Source organism: Camelus ferus, chromosome 18 (genome assembly GCF_009834535.1).
Source record: "Camelus ferus isolate YT-003-E chromosome 18, BCGSAC_Cfer_1.0, whole genome shotgun sequence".
Classification (NCBI taxonomy): domain Eukaryota; kingdom Metazoa; phylum Chordata; class Mammalia; order Artiodactyla; family Camelidae; genus Camelus; species Camelus ferus.
In genome coordinates this window covers 6,636,848-6,649,914 of record NC_045713.1, presented here as the reverse complement: position 1 = coordinate 6,649,914, position 13,067 = coordinate 6,636,848, and the positions used below count along the sequence as shown (strand labels likewise).

At 51.4% G+C, this 13,067-nt stretch overlaps 2 protein-coding genes across 8 annotated transcripts; one reads left to right on the top strand and one right to left on the bottom strand.

Moving 5' to 3' along the window:
• The first annotated feature begins 496 nt into the window (after positions 1-496).
• On the top strand, positions 497-11,881 carry SRRT (serrate, RNA effector molecule). 7 transcript variants are annotated; one of them, XM_032459651.1, is made up of 20 exons: positions 497-815; positions 1,035-1,174; positions 4,379-4,507; positions 4,769-4,915; positions 5,162-5,350; positions 7,164-7,333; positions 7,427-7,611; positions 7,826-7,924; positions 8,007-8,124; positions 8,321-8,475; positions 8,806-8,867; positions 8,984-9,062; positions 9,361-9,549; positions 9,898-10,071; positions 10,166-10,319; positions 10,502-10,695; positions 10,886-11,042; positions 11,253-11,342; positions 11,461-11,587; positions 11,688-11,881. In XM_032459651.1, the coding sequence occupies exons 2-20, from the start codon at positions 1,053-1,055 to the stop codon at positions 11,761-11,763; spliced, it is 2,616 nt and encodes an 871-aa protein (XP_032315542.1). In that variant the 5' UTR covers positions 497-815; positions 1,035-1,052; the 3' UTR covers positions 11,764-11,881. The 7 variants fall into 7 exon arrangements, with proteins under 7 accessions (XP_032315542.1, XP_032315539.1, XP_014411514.1 ...); XM_032459648.1 differs by having other exon boundaries at positions 498-815; positions 5,138-5,350; positions 11,241-11,342; XM_014556028.2 differs by having other exon boundaries at positions 498-815; positions 5,138-5,350; positions 8,318-8,475.
• A 60-nt stretch (positions 11,882-11,941) lies between these two features.
• UFSP1 (UFM1 specific peptidase 1 (inactive)) lies at positions 11,942-13,059 on the bottom strand. The gene has a single exon (XM_006180970.3). It carries the CDS (start codon positions 12,502-12,504, stop codon positions 12,076-12,078), a length of 429 nt encoding a protein of 142 aa, XP_006181032.2. The 5' UTR covers positions 12,505-13,059; the 3' UTR covers positions 11,942-12,075.
• Positions 13,060-13,067: the final 8 nt, after the last annotated feature.

The following is a 13,067-nucleotide window of genomic DNA, read 5'->3' as shown; positions in this document are numbered from 1 at the left end:
CAGGCCCTCAACCTACAATCAATCTCATCAAGGTACTGGTTGGCGTTTGCCAGTTTTGCTTAAAGATAGGGTGCCTTTCTGGAAGAAGAGCAGGAACAGTGGGTTTTGCTGGTAGCACGTACTGAGGCACAAATACAGGCTGGTTCTCTGGTGGGAGCACAGAATGGTGGTAAATGTTTTAAAATGGTTGCTGTATTCCACTAAACGCCCGTACTACCTAAGCGACTGCCCTGCGCTAGGAGAGGGGGGAGCCACTCCCGATGAGATCAGGAGACTCCCCGACCAAAGTGAGGGGCAAGGCGGCTAGACGCGAACTGACTCAGATCCTAGACACATCCGGGGAAGTGCGACCTTCGACGTCCGACCTCGGCGGGAAGAAACTCTCCCCGCTCACAGAGCTGCAGCGCTCTCCCAAGGCCATGTTTGGTCCGTCTCGGCGTCCGTAGTTCCTCTCGCCTGCGAAGTTCCCGCCCCGGAAAGCGCGCGAGACGTCCGGGGCCCCGCCCCTTCCCATCGTTCCCCGAATCTCCCAGCCATTCCGTCTTTGGTTTGGTTGCAGTTCAAGCGCAGCTGGGTATAGTTTTGTGTTTCGAGGCGCTGTTCTGCGGTTGACGCAGGCGCAGCTCGAGCGCGCGCGCCGACCGCCCATCCTCGCTGTCCCACTTTCTTCGGGTCTTCTCGGCCCTGTTGAGAGCCTCGCGTCTGTCTCACGCTCCTCGCCGTCCTCGTCGCGCGCCCGAGGCAAGAGGCGGGCCCAGGTCGCCCGGAGAACCTGCTGGCCAGAGCGCGAGACTAACGGCCGCTATCGCTCCCAGGTGGGGGAGGGGAGAGGCCTGGAGAACCAGGGGTTGGGGGCCCGCGGGGGAGGGTGGAGCGTCGCAGTCCTCCTTGCTGCCCGGGACGTGGGTTTAGGATGGCGGGCATAGCGGAAGGCAGGCCTTTGCTGAGGGAGGCGGGCGTGCTGCTTCAGAGGAGCGATTCTTTGCTTTGGTCGTCATTGTTCCACACCCTGACCTTCCGTGTCTGGGCTCCAGGCCCCCTCAGACCGCGCCATGGGTGACAGTGACGATGAGTATGATCGAAGGCGCAGGGACAAGTTTAGAAGAGAGCGCAGCGACTATGACCGTTCCCGAGAAAGAGATGAAAGACGTCGAGGGGACGATTGGAATGACCGGTAAGACGCTACTTTTCCTTGATTTTGTCCGCTTGTCTTATTTTGCACTCCACTCTGATTACATTTCCCTTAAGATTTTATTAGGGCGAACCATGTGAAATCGTTCATACTCGACCATTTCATGTGGTTCAACCTATTTGCTCATTGCTATGGCTTGATTTTTGAAATGTCCAGAAGATTGAAGCAATAGTGGTAAGAGTTTGAGTATGAAAAAGCATTATTTGTTCATGTACTTAAGCTGCGTGCATTTTATTGTTTGTGAATTATACCTAAACAGATAGATTTAAAGAAAGTAATATTACAGAGTAGATTTGGTTGGAGAGGTTGTCAGACCAGTGCCCTGGCAGGATGTAATTAAGTTTCTTGTAGTTGTTTAGCCTAAAATCAGAAAGAATTCTTTGAGCAGTGGTGGTTGGGTTAATTGATTAGGCTTGACTCAGCTAGTGATTAGTTTTCTGGGATGTTCTTGAGTTAATTATAGTTAAGGTTTTTCCCTTAAGAAACAGCTGATGTTTTAAATAGTCAAAATAAGCCCGACTGTGGCTGACTCTTTAAGGGACATCGCAAATATCTAATCAGTGAGCTGATGGCAAGGTTTGATTTGGAGACAGATTACCAGGAAAAAAGAGTTTGAGGTGACTTATTGTGGTAGCATTTATTCATTCAATATCATTTTGAAGAATGAGTTTAGTAAGTCATTCAGTCTTTCCGTGTATCTCTTCACTGCGGAGACTTTATAGGGCACTTTGTTTTCCTTAGTATTGTCTAAGAAAGAAGAAAGCCAAAGGTGTTCATCTGAATTCTGAAGATGGATAAGGTGTAGTTATTGCCCTTAAGGAGTTTACAGTCTGGGGCTTGGAGTAGGGGCCAAAATGGCCTTGGGAATATGCTGCAAATGAACGTATATGAAAGATCACCATAGAGATGTGAAACGTTGAGGGAACAGATCTTCTGAGGGAGGGGAGAAGTGGTGGAGGTGGCGCAGGGGAGAGCTACAGAAAAGGGACACTTAGCAAGACTTGGAAATACAAGTGGGAATTACCCAGACATTGGTGGAGTGTACAACTTGGAGATGGGGACATAAAGTTGTGTGCAGAAAAGAGCACGTGTTCTAGTTTCTTCAGAGTATTTGTTCTCAAAATGTCATCCGCAGACCCTAAGGAGGCTGTGAGCTCACAATTATTTGTGTAGTAATGCTAAGATAGTATTGTTGTTTTCACCATATTGACATTTGGTGCTATAGCAATGGCAGGTAAACCTGCTGGTGCCTTAGCACAAATCAGGGCAGTGGCACCAAAGAGTTGAAAACAAAAAACAAAAACAAAGAGTCAGTTTCACTTAATGTCCTTGAGGAAGCAATAAAATTTTAAATCTTATTAAATTGGATTGTTGACTATTTTTTAGTACACATGATGCACAGGAAGTATGCGTAAAGCATTTCTGGGTATAGGATAGTGGTTATCTTGAGGAAGAACTTTTGTGAGATTGAGTTGTGAGTTAAACTAACAGGTCCTTTTCTCTGCCCCCGACCCCCTTGTTGGGGTGCCATTTTTACCCGAATGAAAGGCTATCAAACAGTGCTTATTAATATTTGGGTATTTGGCAGATATTTTCTTGAACACAAGCTAAGAGAACTTGTTACTACTTCGAAGAACGTTGTCAGTTTTGTTGCAGGTGAGGAAGTGGAACTTGCCAGTGAAAACTAAAATTTTGAAAACTTGTGTCTGCCAGTGTTAGTTTGACAGCTTCCCATTAAAGACTTTCTGGTGAGATGGGCAGTGATACTCATGATGATGACACTTTGATACTGTGTAATGAGATGTGTCAAGATCCACTGAAAGAGCCAGGTAGAACAATGAATTTTAATGTAGCAGAGTACGAAATGTTCATTAATTTAGTTTTTAGATTCAACATTGCAACTAGCCTTTAAGAAACTATCTCTTGCTAAATTTTGGGTAATAAAGAATATCCCCAGTTATCTGAAAAAGCTATTAAAATCTTCCTGTTTTCCAACTGCACATCAGTGTGAGGCCAGCTTTTCTGCATATTTTTCAACTAAACAACTCGTAACAGGCTGAATAGAGAAGCAAATACTATGAGAATCCAGCTGTTTCTATTAAGCCAGCTTTGAAAAGATTTGTAAATGAAAAACCGTGTAACTTTTCTCACTAAAATTTTTTTTTGGAAAATAGCCATTTTTAAATAAAAGTATATAATTTGTGTTACTGTGTAACTTCAATGTTATTTGGTATTTTTGGTTCAATTTTTGAATAGTTGAGTGAATAGATACAACCTACATAAGCAAAAGCTTGTTAATCTTCAAAAGTTTTTAAAACTTTTTAAAACCACCAGGTGACAACAGAGGATTTTCTTTTTTATTTTGTTAAGATGGGGATGGGTCAGCTGGTGATTGGTAGAGAGCCTGGAATGAGCCTGGAACCAAGGTTTTGAACAGTGCTATGGACTGGCATTTAAGCAGGGGCATGGTGTGATTGGATTTGTATTTGAGAAGGATCACTTTGACCTTAGAGAGACCAGAGGCAGGGAAACCAGACCAAGACTTCACTTAAAGGCAAAATGTCCAGGACCAGGGCACATGGACCAGGGCAGAGTTTGTGGGGATGGCAAAGAAAAGGACAGCTTTTTTTTCTTCTTTTCTTTAAATGGAGGTACCGGGGATTGAACCCAGGACCTCCTGCATGCTAAGCACGTGCTCTACCACTGAGCTACACCTCCCCCTGAGAAGGACAGCTTTGATAGGCCTTGAGGCAGAGGATTAACAAGTCAGTTACAAATAATGGTGAGTGTGATACTTGATAACTAGATACCTGGTAATGTGTTGATGCAGCTGAGAGTGGGAAACAGGACTGGGAAGCAAATTTGGGCCCACGTGATATAATTAACAGGTGCAGTTCTGACATGTTGAATTTGAGGTGAAAATGGCTGTTTAGGAGGGGACTGGTAATGTTGGTCTGGAACTCAGGAAAAAGGCCAGGCTGGAAGAAGAATTGTGAGCCATCAGTTTGTGGGTAATGCCTAAAGTTATGGAAGGAGATGAGAGCCTTTTTCTGTTTAGAGGCTAGTTGTATAATTTCAGGCTTTTAGTCTGGTTTCTTAGAGATAGGTTGGGAAGGGCCTATCCAGGAGTGTGACCGTGGGATAACCAACCATGTCTTATTTACCGTTACTTGTTTTGATCTCCAGAGAGTGGGACCGCGGCCGGGAGCGTCGCAGCCGGGGCGAATATCGTGATTACGATAGGAATCGGCGAGAGCGCTTCTCTCCTCCCCGCCACGAGCTCAGCCCCCCGCAGAAGCGCATGAGGCGAGACTGGTGAGACGGCAACAGTTGCTCTGTCTTCTCTCCTTAGCCTCTGTCCTACCTGGGCCTCAGCTATCTACCCTTACTTCTGCTGAGAACTGTCTTTGTCATTTCCTTTTCTCAAACTTCCCATAAACCCACCCTTATTTAATCCCTTTAAATCCTTGGTGAGAGACCATACTCCATCTGTGCCCCTCCTTCTGTTCCATCCTCCTTTGTGCTCTGGAGAGGTGATTCCCTTCTCTGTCTGACTTTTGTGTCCCCCACCCTCAGGGATGAGCACAGCTCTGACCCATACCACAGTGGCTATGAGATGCCCTATGCTGGGGGGGGTGGGGGCCCAACTTATGGCCCCCCTCAGCCCTGGGGCCACCCAGACGTCCACATCATGCAGCATCATGTTCTGCCTATCCAGGCCAGGTAAAGACCTGGGGTTCTCGGGAGAAGGGAGTCAGTAGGCTCGGGGGATGGATTGGGGTTGCTGAAGACCATGGCTAGAGCCAGGAAGTGGCTTAGGCACTCAGAGGAGTGCTTGTGGGGGTGGTAGCAGTCAGTGTCTGGGGTGGTGTCTGGTGGGCAAAGGAAGGGGGCAGCTGGCTACCTTGGCCCCCCATCCCCCCACCCTCTTCCCCCACAACCAAGACTTCCTGACCGGGCCCCCCCCAGGCTGGGCAGCATCGCAGAGATTGACTTGGGTGTGCCACCACCCGTGATGAAGACCTTCAAGGAGTTTCTCCTGTCATTGGATGACTCTGTGGATGAGACAGAGGCAGTTAAGCGCTATAACGACTATAAGCTGGATTTTCGAAGGCAGCAGATGCAGGATTTCTTCCTGGCTCATAAAGATGAGGAGTGGTGAGTGCCCCTTACTCTCCTGCTGTCTTTTCCCTGGCATGTTTCCCCTGGCCCCGCCAGTGGAGCCTGCAGCCCTGTCCTCTTCCCATTTTCCCCAATCCAGAACTTCCTGGGGGTGGGGGAGGGAAGTACAATAGCACTGGCTGATGGGTTCTCCTCCTCACTTCCATGTCCGCCACGGCCCCCACCCCGTCTCCCTTCCCCACTGTCCTCAGTGAGTGAGACACCTCCAGGCAGTTGGCCAGAGCCACCTGTTCCCTTGGGGCAGCAGACAGACTGCTTCCCACTTGCTGGTATTGGGTCATTGTCATCCCTGATCGCCGGGACCCTGTGTGGCTGTGGCATCCTCCCAAAAGCAACGAGTGAATCCAGACAAGAAAAGCAAAGATCTCAGGGTCGTTTGACAGAAAAAGAATTTTAATTTTTTTCCTTTTGTGGATGTTTTAATTTTAATCAACCATCTTTTCCCCCCTTCCTGCTCCTCCTCCTCCTCATCCTCTTTCTGCTCCTCCTCCTTGAAAAGAGCCAGAACTGGGAACTACACCCGCTCATCGACGGAGCTCGGAGCAAACCCACCTCCACCCCCACCATACCCAGCCCATACATGAGCCCCTTGGGCTGACCGCGCTGCCCGGCCAGGCAGACAGGCAGGGCACTGCTGTGCACAATGCAGCGGTTTAGCTGAATGTGATTGCTTAGGCAGTTAGTCAGTCAGGGCCCCCACCGCGGAGTCCCGCGGGGGTGGGGCATCCGGGCCGGGACACCCCAGCCAGGAGCCAGCCGGTGGCCCACCAGCCAGCATGGGCCCTGGGCGCGGCTAGTTAAATCTTGAGCTCTGTTTGACCAAGCGGCCAAGGTAAAGATCCTGGAGGTGATGCCTGCGGCTTTCCTTTCCTCTTATGCTCAACTTGTGGTTCTGTTCTGTCATTGTCCCCTCTTCTCTGTGTCTTGTCTCACCCCCTCATATACCTTTCATTCTTTCTATGTACCTGTTCTTGCTCCTGCCTAACACTTTTTGCTGCTTTTTTCCCCCCCTCCAGTTTCCATTTGGTCTTTAGTTTTCCCCATTTGTTTTTGATTTCTGGGACTTTCTCACACTTTCCCCCTTTTTCCCATATCCTAATTTCTTCTTCCCCCACACCTTAAGTGTTTTCTTTTTCATGCTCTACCCATAATTCTCCACCCCTGTCCTCTTTCCATCCCTGTGGGCAGTAACTGAGTTATAAGGGCACTTCAGTTTCTCCCTTTGGTCTTTCCCTGTCCCTTCACCATCTGCTTATCTTCCCAAGGGGGGAGAAAGGTATTCTGCCTTTTTTTGGTTTTTCCTTTCTGGTGATTTCAGGTTTCCCTTGTCTTCCACCTAGGGGTGGAGGGAGCTGGTGGGAGCAATCTTTTTAATGACTAGTTTGGGGTTGGTAAGGAGAGGGGGGTTCTTTGGGGCTTACTATTTCCTTAGCATTCCTCTCGGAAGCTTTGGGAAACTATGCTTTTTAAAATTTGTGTTTCCCAGGCACTTAGGGCAATCAGTTTGCCTCTCTACCTCTGGCTCCCCCTGTAGTCATGCTCTTCCCAAATCCAGAGCTCTTAGTTCCTGGTTCCCCCCCAGATCTTCTCAGAGCATAACTTCTGGTTCTCTTGGGGGGGGGATTGGGTGGTTCTAGTGTACCCCTCTTTCCCTAATCTCTGCTTTTATGATCTTTTGTGGGTGTGAGAGGATGGGGGCTATGCCCTAACTTTCCTGGGCCCCCTCCCCATGTCCTGGCCCTGGCCTCCAGTGACTGTTTGGTCTCTTCCCTCCTCCCTTCCTTCCAAGGTTTCGGTCTAAGTACCACCCAGATGAGGTGGGGAAGCGACGGCAGGAGGCCCGGGGGGCCCTGCAAAACCGACTAAGAGTATTCTTGTCCCTCATGGAGAGTGGCTGGTTTGATAATCTTCTGCTGGACATAGACAAAGCTGATGCCATTGTCAAGATGCTGGATGCAGGTATATGGGTTGGGAGGGGTGGGGCCGTCTTGTGACCAAGGTCTTGGTTGGAAATGGAAGTAGACTGACAGCCTCTGCTCCCTTTGTTGGTAGCTGTGATTAAGATGGAAGGAGGTACAGAGAATGATCTACGTATCCTGGAGCAGGAGGAGGAGGAGGAACAGGCAGGAAAGCCTGGGGAGCCCAGCAAGAAAGAGGAAGGTCGGGCTGGACCAGCCCTGGGGGATGGAGAGCGCAAGGCCAATGATAAGGATGACAAGAAAGAAGACGGCAAACAGGTCTGAGTGCTGGGGCCTCTGGGTGCTGCCTGTGAGGCCTGGGGAGGAGGGTGGAGCTGCTTTAGTGGTGGGTCCAAATGAGCTGGAACTCTAGAGGGTTGAGTATTGAGTAGGGGAGAGGAACTGGTGGGCTCAGCTGTGGAGGGTGGGCAGGGCCCTCTGGTAAAGGCTGAAGGGGAGACTGACATCCCTGGTGATTTGTCTTTACCTGTAGGTTGAAAATGACAGCTCCAGTGATGACAAAACTAAGAAATCCGAGGGTGACGGGGACAAGGAAGAGAAAAAAGAAGACTCTGAGAAAGATGCCAAAAAGGTAGGGTCTCCCCTTGCACAGGGTCAGCATCAGTGTTAGTTCCTGGTACCTAACTCCCCTTCTCTTGCCGTGGCTCTCACAGAGCAGCAAGAAGCGGAATAGGAAGCACAGTGGTGACGACAGCTTTGACGAAGGCAGTGTGTCCGAGTCGGAGTCGGAATCCGAGAGCGGCCAGGCCGAGGAGGAGAAGGAAGAGGCTGGTAGGTTTTATTTTCTCTGCTTGTAGTCTGGTCTCTTCCTACTGAACAAGGGTGGGACAGGTGAGAGGCTGGTGAAATTGATGGGAGGGGGGCTTTTGGGAGAGACTGGTGGGGGGTAGGTCTGACAGCTTCTCTATCCTCCTCTCATCAATTAACAATCAGTTTTCACTAATTCCTACCACTTCCTGCATAGAAGAAGCACTCAAGGAAAAGGAGAAGCCTAAGGAAGAAGAAAGGGAGAAGCCTAAGGACACTCCTGGGCTGGAATGTAAACCCCGACCTCTGCATAAGACTTGCTCTCTCTTCATGCGCAACATCGCACCCAACATCTCCCGGGCTGAGATAATTTCTGTGAGTGGGGAAAATGGTGTCGGAGGCGGGGAAGACACCTATGCTCCATTCCTTTGAGTGGGGTGGCAGGGAGAAGATAATCTGGCACTGCTTTTATATACATCCTTATTTCTCTAATAGGGCGGCCCCCTTCCCATGGGCTCATGCCCTTCGAGGGCTGGCCCTGACTGCACTGTTAGCTTTCAAGTGCTATTATTCTTAAGCCCTTTATTTTTTCTTATTCCAAGGAAAGATTAAAAGGCAGTTCTCTAGGGTTCTGAGGACATGGGGATTGGAGGAAGAAGTGAACCCTTGAGTCACTTAGTGGGGTTTCTGTTTTTCTTTTTCCAGCTCTGTAAAAGATACCCAGGCTTTATGCGTGTAGCACTATCCGAGCCCCAGCCGGAGAGGAGGTGAGGAATGGAGGGAGGTGTGACCCTGGAGACCTTGGGGAAAGGGTACAAGGGAAGATTAGTGGCCCACGTCACCTCCATCCCAGAATTTTGCTGACATTTTCTTTCTTGTTTAGGTTTTTCCGTCGTGGTTGGGTCACCTTTGACCGCAGCGTCAATATCAAGGAGATCTGTTGGAACCTGCAGAATATCCGAGTGAGTGCTGGGAGTGGGGCTGCAGAGGAAGAGGAAGTGGGGCTTTCCATGCTCTGCTTGATCTCTGATTCCTTTGTTCGTTGGTAGCTTCACTTATCTGCCCCTTGTTTCATCCATTTAGTCTGCCCATGCGAATTGTATATAGTTGTCTCTGGGTTCGGCTCTGGGACTGTTGCCGTGAACGAGACACATCTGGTCCCAGTCCTCAGGACGTTGTCTAATCCCTAGCACTGTCAGCAGGGCCAGTCTTTGAGTGGCTCTTCTTGGGCCGGTGCTGGTAAACTTTCTGTTCCTCCAGCTCCGGGAATGTGAGCTGAGTCCTGGCGTGAACAGAGACCTGACCCGCCGCGTCCGCAACATCAACGGTATCACCCAGCACAAGCAGATAGTGCGCAATGACATCAAGCTGGCAGCCAAGCTGATCCATACGCTGGACGACAGGACCCAGCTCTGGGCCTCTGAGCCTGGGACACCTCCTCTGCCAACAGTCAGTGTCTCCTGGTGGAACTTTTTAAGAAGCCGCTGGTACTGCCTCATCTGCCATGGGCACCTCTGGCCCTACTTGATCTGTAGCATTGATCCCTTATACCTGCCCATGTTTTTGCCCCTCTCCTCCTGGGCAGCTTCCAGCTTTGAACAAAACAGATTGGCATTAGTGATTATTTATGGGCTAGGGCAGAACAAATACAAAAATGAAGACAAGTAACAAGGGAAAGGTAACAGGCCAGCTGAGTCCCGAACTCTTTTTGGCCCCATGTTGCCTCTTCAAATGAGGAGGTTCCTAGGCTACCTACCCTGAGGAGTTTTGTCTGCTCCACCTCTCTCGCCCTACCAGAGTCTGCCCTCGCAGAACCCGATCTTAAAGAACATCACTGACTACCTGATTGAGGAAGTGAGTGCTGAGGAGGAGGAGCTGCTGGGGAGCAGTGGGGGGGCCCCTCCTGAGGAGCCTCCTAAGGAAGGAAACCCAGCAGAGATCAACGTGGAGCGGGATGAGAAGCTGATTAAGGTGCTGGGAGAGCAGTGTGGGGTGTGGGAGAGCCTGGCTCCCGGCAGTAAAGGGGCAGGAGTGTGGTGAACTCACGGCTTCTCACTTCTCATAGGTTCTGGACAAACTGCTCCTCTATTTGCGCATTGTGCATTCCCTGGACTATTATAACACGTGCGAGTACCCCAATGAGGATGAAATGCCCAACCGTTGTGGCATCATCCATGTTCGGGGGCCCATGCCGCCCAACCGCATCAGTCATGGAGAAGGTGAGCTCCTGGCCTCCCCACTCCTTGACCCTTCGGTCCCTTTCTCTTAGATGCCTCTGGCCTTCATTCTGCTCTGGTAGATAGCTATGCTGTGCACCTTCTCCTCTAATCTCCTCCTTCTGGCTTGTTCCTTGCTCCTGGCTCCCATCTCCAACCTGCTGTCTGTCTGTTCCAAACCGCAGTGCTAGAGTGGCAGAAGACATTTGAGGAGAAGCTGACTCCCCTGCTGAGCGTGCGGGAATCTCTTTCAGAGGAAGAGGCCCAGAAGATGGGTCGCAAAGACCCTGAGCAGGAAGTGGAAAAGTTTGTGACTTCTAACACCCAGGAACTGGGCAAGGATAAGTGGCTGTGCCCTCTCAGTGGCAAGAAATTCAAGGTCTGGGATGTTAGAGAGTTGTGTTAGCACTGTGGGTGGAGAGGATTGAGCGAGGAAGCCTCCTCAAGGCCTGGGGAGGAACTGCTCATTGGGATTAGAAGGAGGGGAGGTTTATCTTCCAGATTAGGTCTGGAGAGTTAAGGAACCCACATTGCTCACTCTGTTCTGACCCCCTCCTCTTTTCACCCAGGGCCCTGAGTTTGTACGCAAACATATCTTTAACAAACATGCAGAGAAAATTGAGGAAGTGAAGAAGGAAGTGGCATTTTTTAACAACTTTCTCACTGATGCTAAGCGCCCAGCTCTGCCTGAGATCAAGCCAGCTCAGCCACCTGGCCCTGCCCAGAGTAAGATACGATCCATGAGGGTCTGCCACATTCCCTGTCCCTTGGCTGTTCAGACTCCTGGTTCTCTTTAACTTGTCATACCCTGAAAAGTTTCTATCCCAATCTCAGGCCATATTACTAAAAAGCCCGTTGTCATTAGTCATTACCCTGCCTCCCCCCCCCCCCCCCCCGCAGTAATTCATGTCCCTGTCTGTGTTGTACTCCCCCCAGGCCTGACCCCGGGACTTCCCTACCCACACCAGACTCCTCAGGGCCTGATGCCCTATGGCCAGCCCCGGCCTCCCATCTTGGGCTATGGAGGTAAGTACAAGAGAGAGTTGGAAGGACTTAGTGATGGTGAGGGGCTGGTAGAAAGAAAACTTAGCTAGGATATAGTTGAGGTCACAGTTGTTCAACTCAACGCTGGTCTTTTTCACAGCTGGCGCTGTTCGCCCTGCGGTCCCCACAGGAGGGCCTCCATACCCCCATGCTCCCTATGGTGCTGGCCGAGGGAACTACGATGCCTTCCGTGGCCAGGGAGGCTATCCTGGGAAACCTCGAAACAGGTGAGAATGGGCTAAGGTGTCTAAGCTTTCTTGTCCTCTTCAAAGTCCCTTTTGGGGGCCCTCAACTCTCACCCCATCTTACCTCTTTCTTATTTCACAGGATGGTCCGTGGAGACCCACGGGCCATTGTGGAATACCGTGACCTGGATGCTCCAGATGATGTGGATTTCTTTTGAGCCATCTACTTTTCCTTATTCTGGGTATCATCTATACTTGTGACTGCCTTGTTCCATCCAGCTTGGAGAATTTTTTGTACGTTCAGCCCTACTGCCAATAAAAGCACTTCCGTAGTGACTCCTGACTTGGTGTATGTATACCTCCCCAAATTCTCCCAAAGATTGGCTGGGGCCATGGTTGGCTGGGCCTTGCCACTTTATTGACACTATAGGTCCCAGGCTCTGCTGGGATTTCCTGGGGGCTCTGCCTTTGAGATGGGGGTAGGTGAGCTTGTATGGAGCTGGAGACGTCTCAGTTCTGGGACCTTAGCCTCAGTCCAGGGCGTGCTGCTGCTTTTCCGAGTTACAAGTGGTCAAGCACAGGTTGTAGAAGGAGTTGGGGTCAAAGGCCATGCTTGCTTCTCGCCAGCCCACCCACCCAGCAGCCTGTAGTTCACTGGGGTTGTTTAGAGCACCCCAGCAGTGAGGGTCCAATACCAGGACATAGGCTTCCGTGCCTGGCCCTAGGCACACTCCCAGCAAGGCCTTGGACTGGGCATCCGCATCCCCTCCAACCATTACAGGCCCCCCACCCCCTGCGAAGTGGGAGTAAAGCCTCTCCAGTTCCCGATGAAGCCCGGCTCCACGGGGCACATGACATAGGCGCCCTTGGGGCCCCCCGAAATAGTCAAGGCAGAGGCTGGCTTCTACGCAGCCGATCCAGCTCCGCGAGCCCTGGAACCCAGGGGGCTTGTCGCCCATGTCCTCCAGAGCCGCCTGCACGGCAGCCAGCCCAGGCACTCCCGCAGGCCGGCCCTCTGGCCACGAGCACAGTGTCTGCAGAGTGCGATAGCCGCAGCCCCAGCCCCGGTCATCCAGGCCGTCGCAGCCGTAGTGGTAGTAGAGGTAGTGGCCGGAGAGGAGGGCAAGGCGAGCCGGGCCGCGGCCGGGCGGAGCCAGGCCCAGGTGGACGTCCTTCAGCGGCTCCAGGGTGATGGGCGGGAGCGGCGGTCGCCGAGCCGGGCAGATACGTTCTCCAGGCGGCGCGGAACGAACTCCAGGGAGACTCCAGGCTCCAGCGCTTCCTCCCAGCCCGGGTCTTGGGCTAGCTTCGGGCAGAACCGGCGCGAGGACTCTGGGGTCGCTCCCGCCGGGCCCCAGGTAGCAAAGTAGCACCCAGCGGCCGAAAAGATCACACACATTCGCGGGGCTCCCACAATGCACCGCCGCGCTCGCGCCGCTGGCCTCACTGCGCAGGCGTGAACTCCACCTCGCAGGGCGGGCCGTCCTCGCCGCCGCGACTGAGGCGATCCAACTCTCAGCAC

Coding starts and splice junctions, on each gene's coding strand:
- SRRT (XM_014556026.2), top strand. CDS start 1,053: ATGGGTGACAGTGACGATGAGTATGATCGAAGGCGCAGGGACAAGTTT. Junction 1,175..4,378: donor GGGGACGATTGGAATGACCG/GTAAGACGCTAC, acceptor TTTGATCTCCAG/AGAGTGGGACCGCGGCCGGG. Junction 8,868..8,983: donor GAGCCCCAGCCGGAGAGGAG/GTGAGGAATGGA, acceptor TTTCTTGTTTAG/GTTTTTCCGTCGTGGTTGGG.
- UFSP1 (XM_006180970.3), bottom strand. CDS start 12,504: ATGGGCGACAAGCCCCCTGGGTTCCAGGGCTCGCGGAGCTGGATCGGC.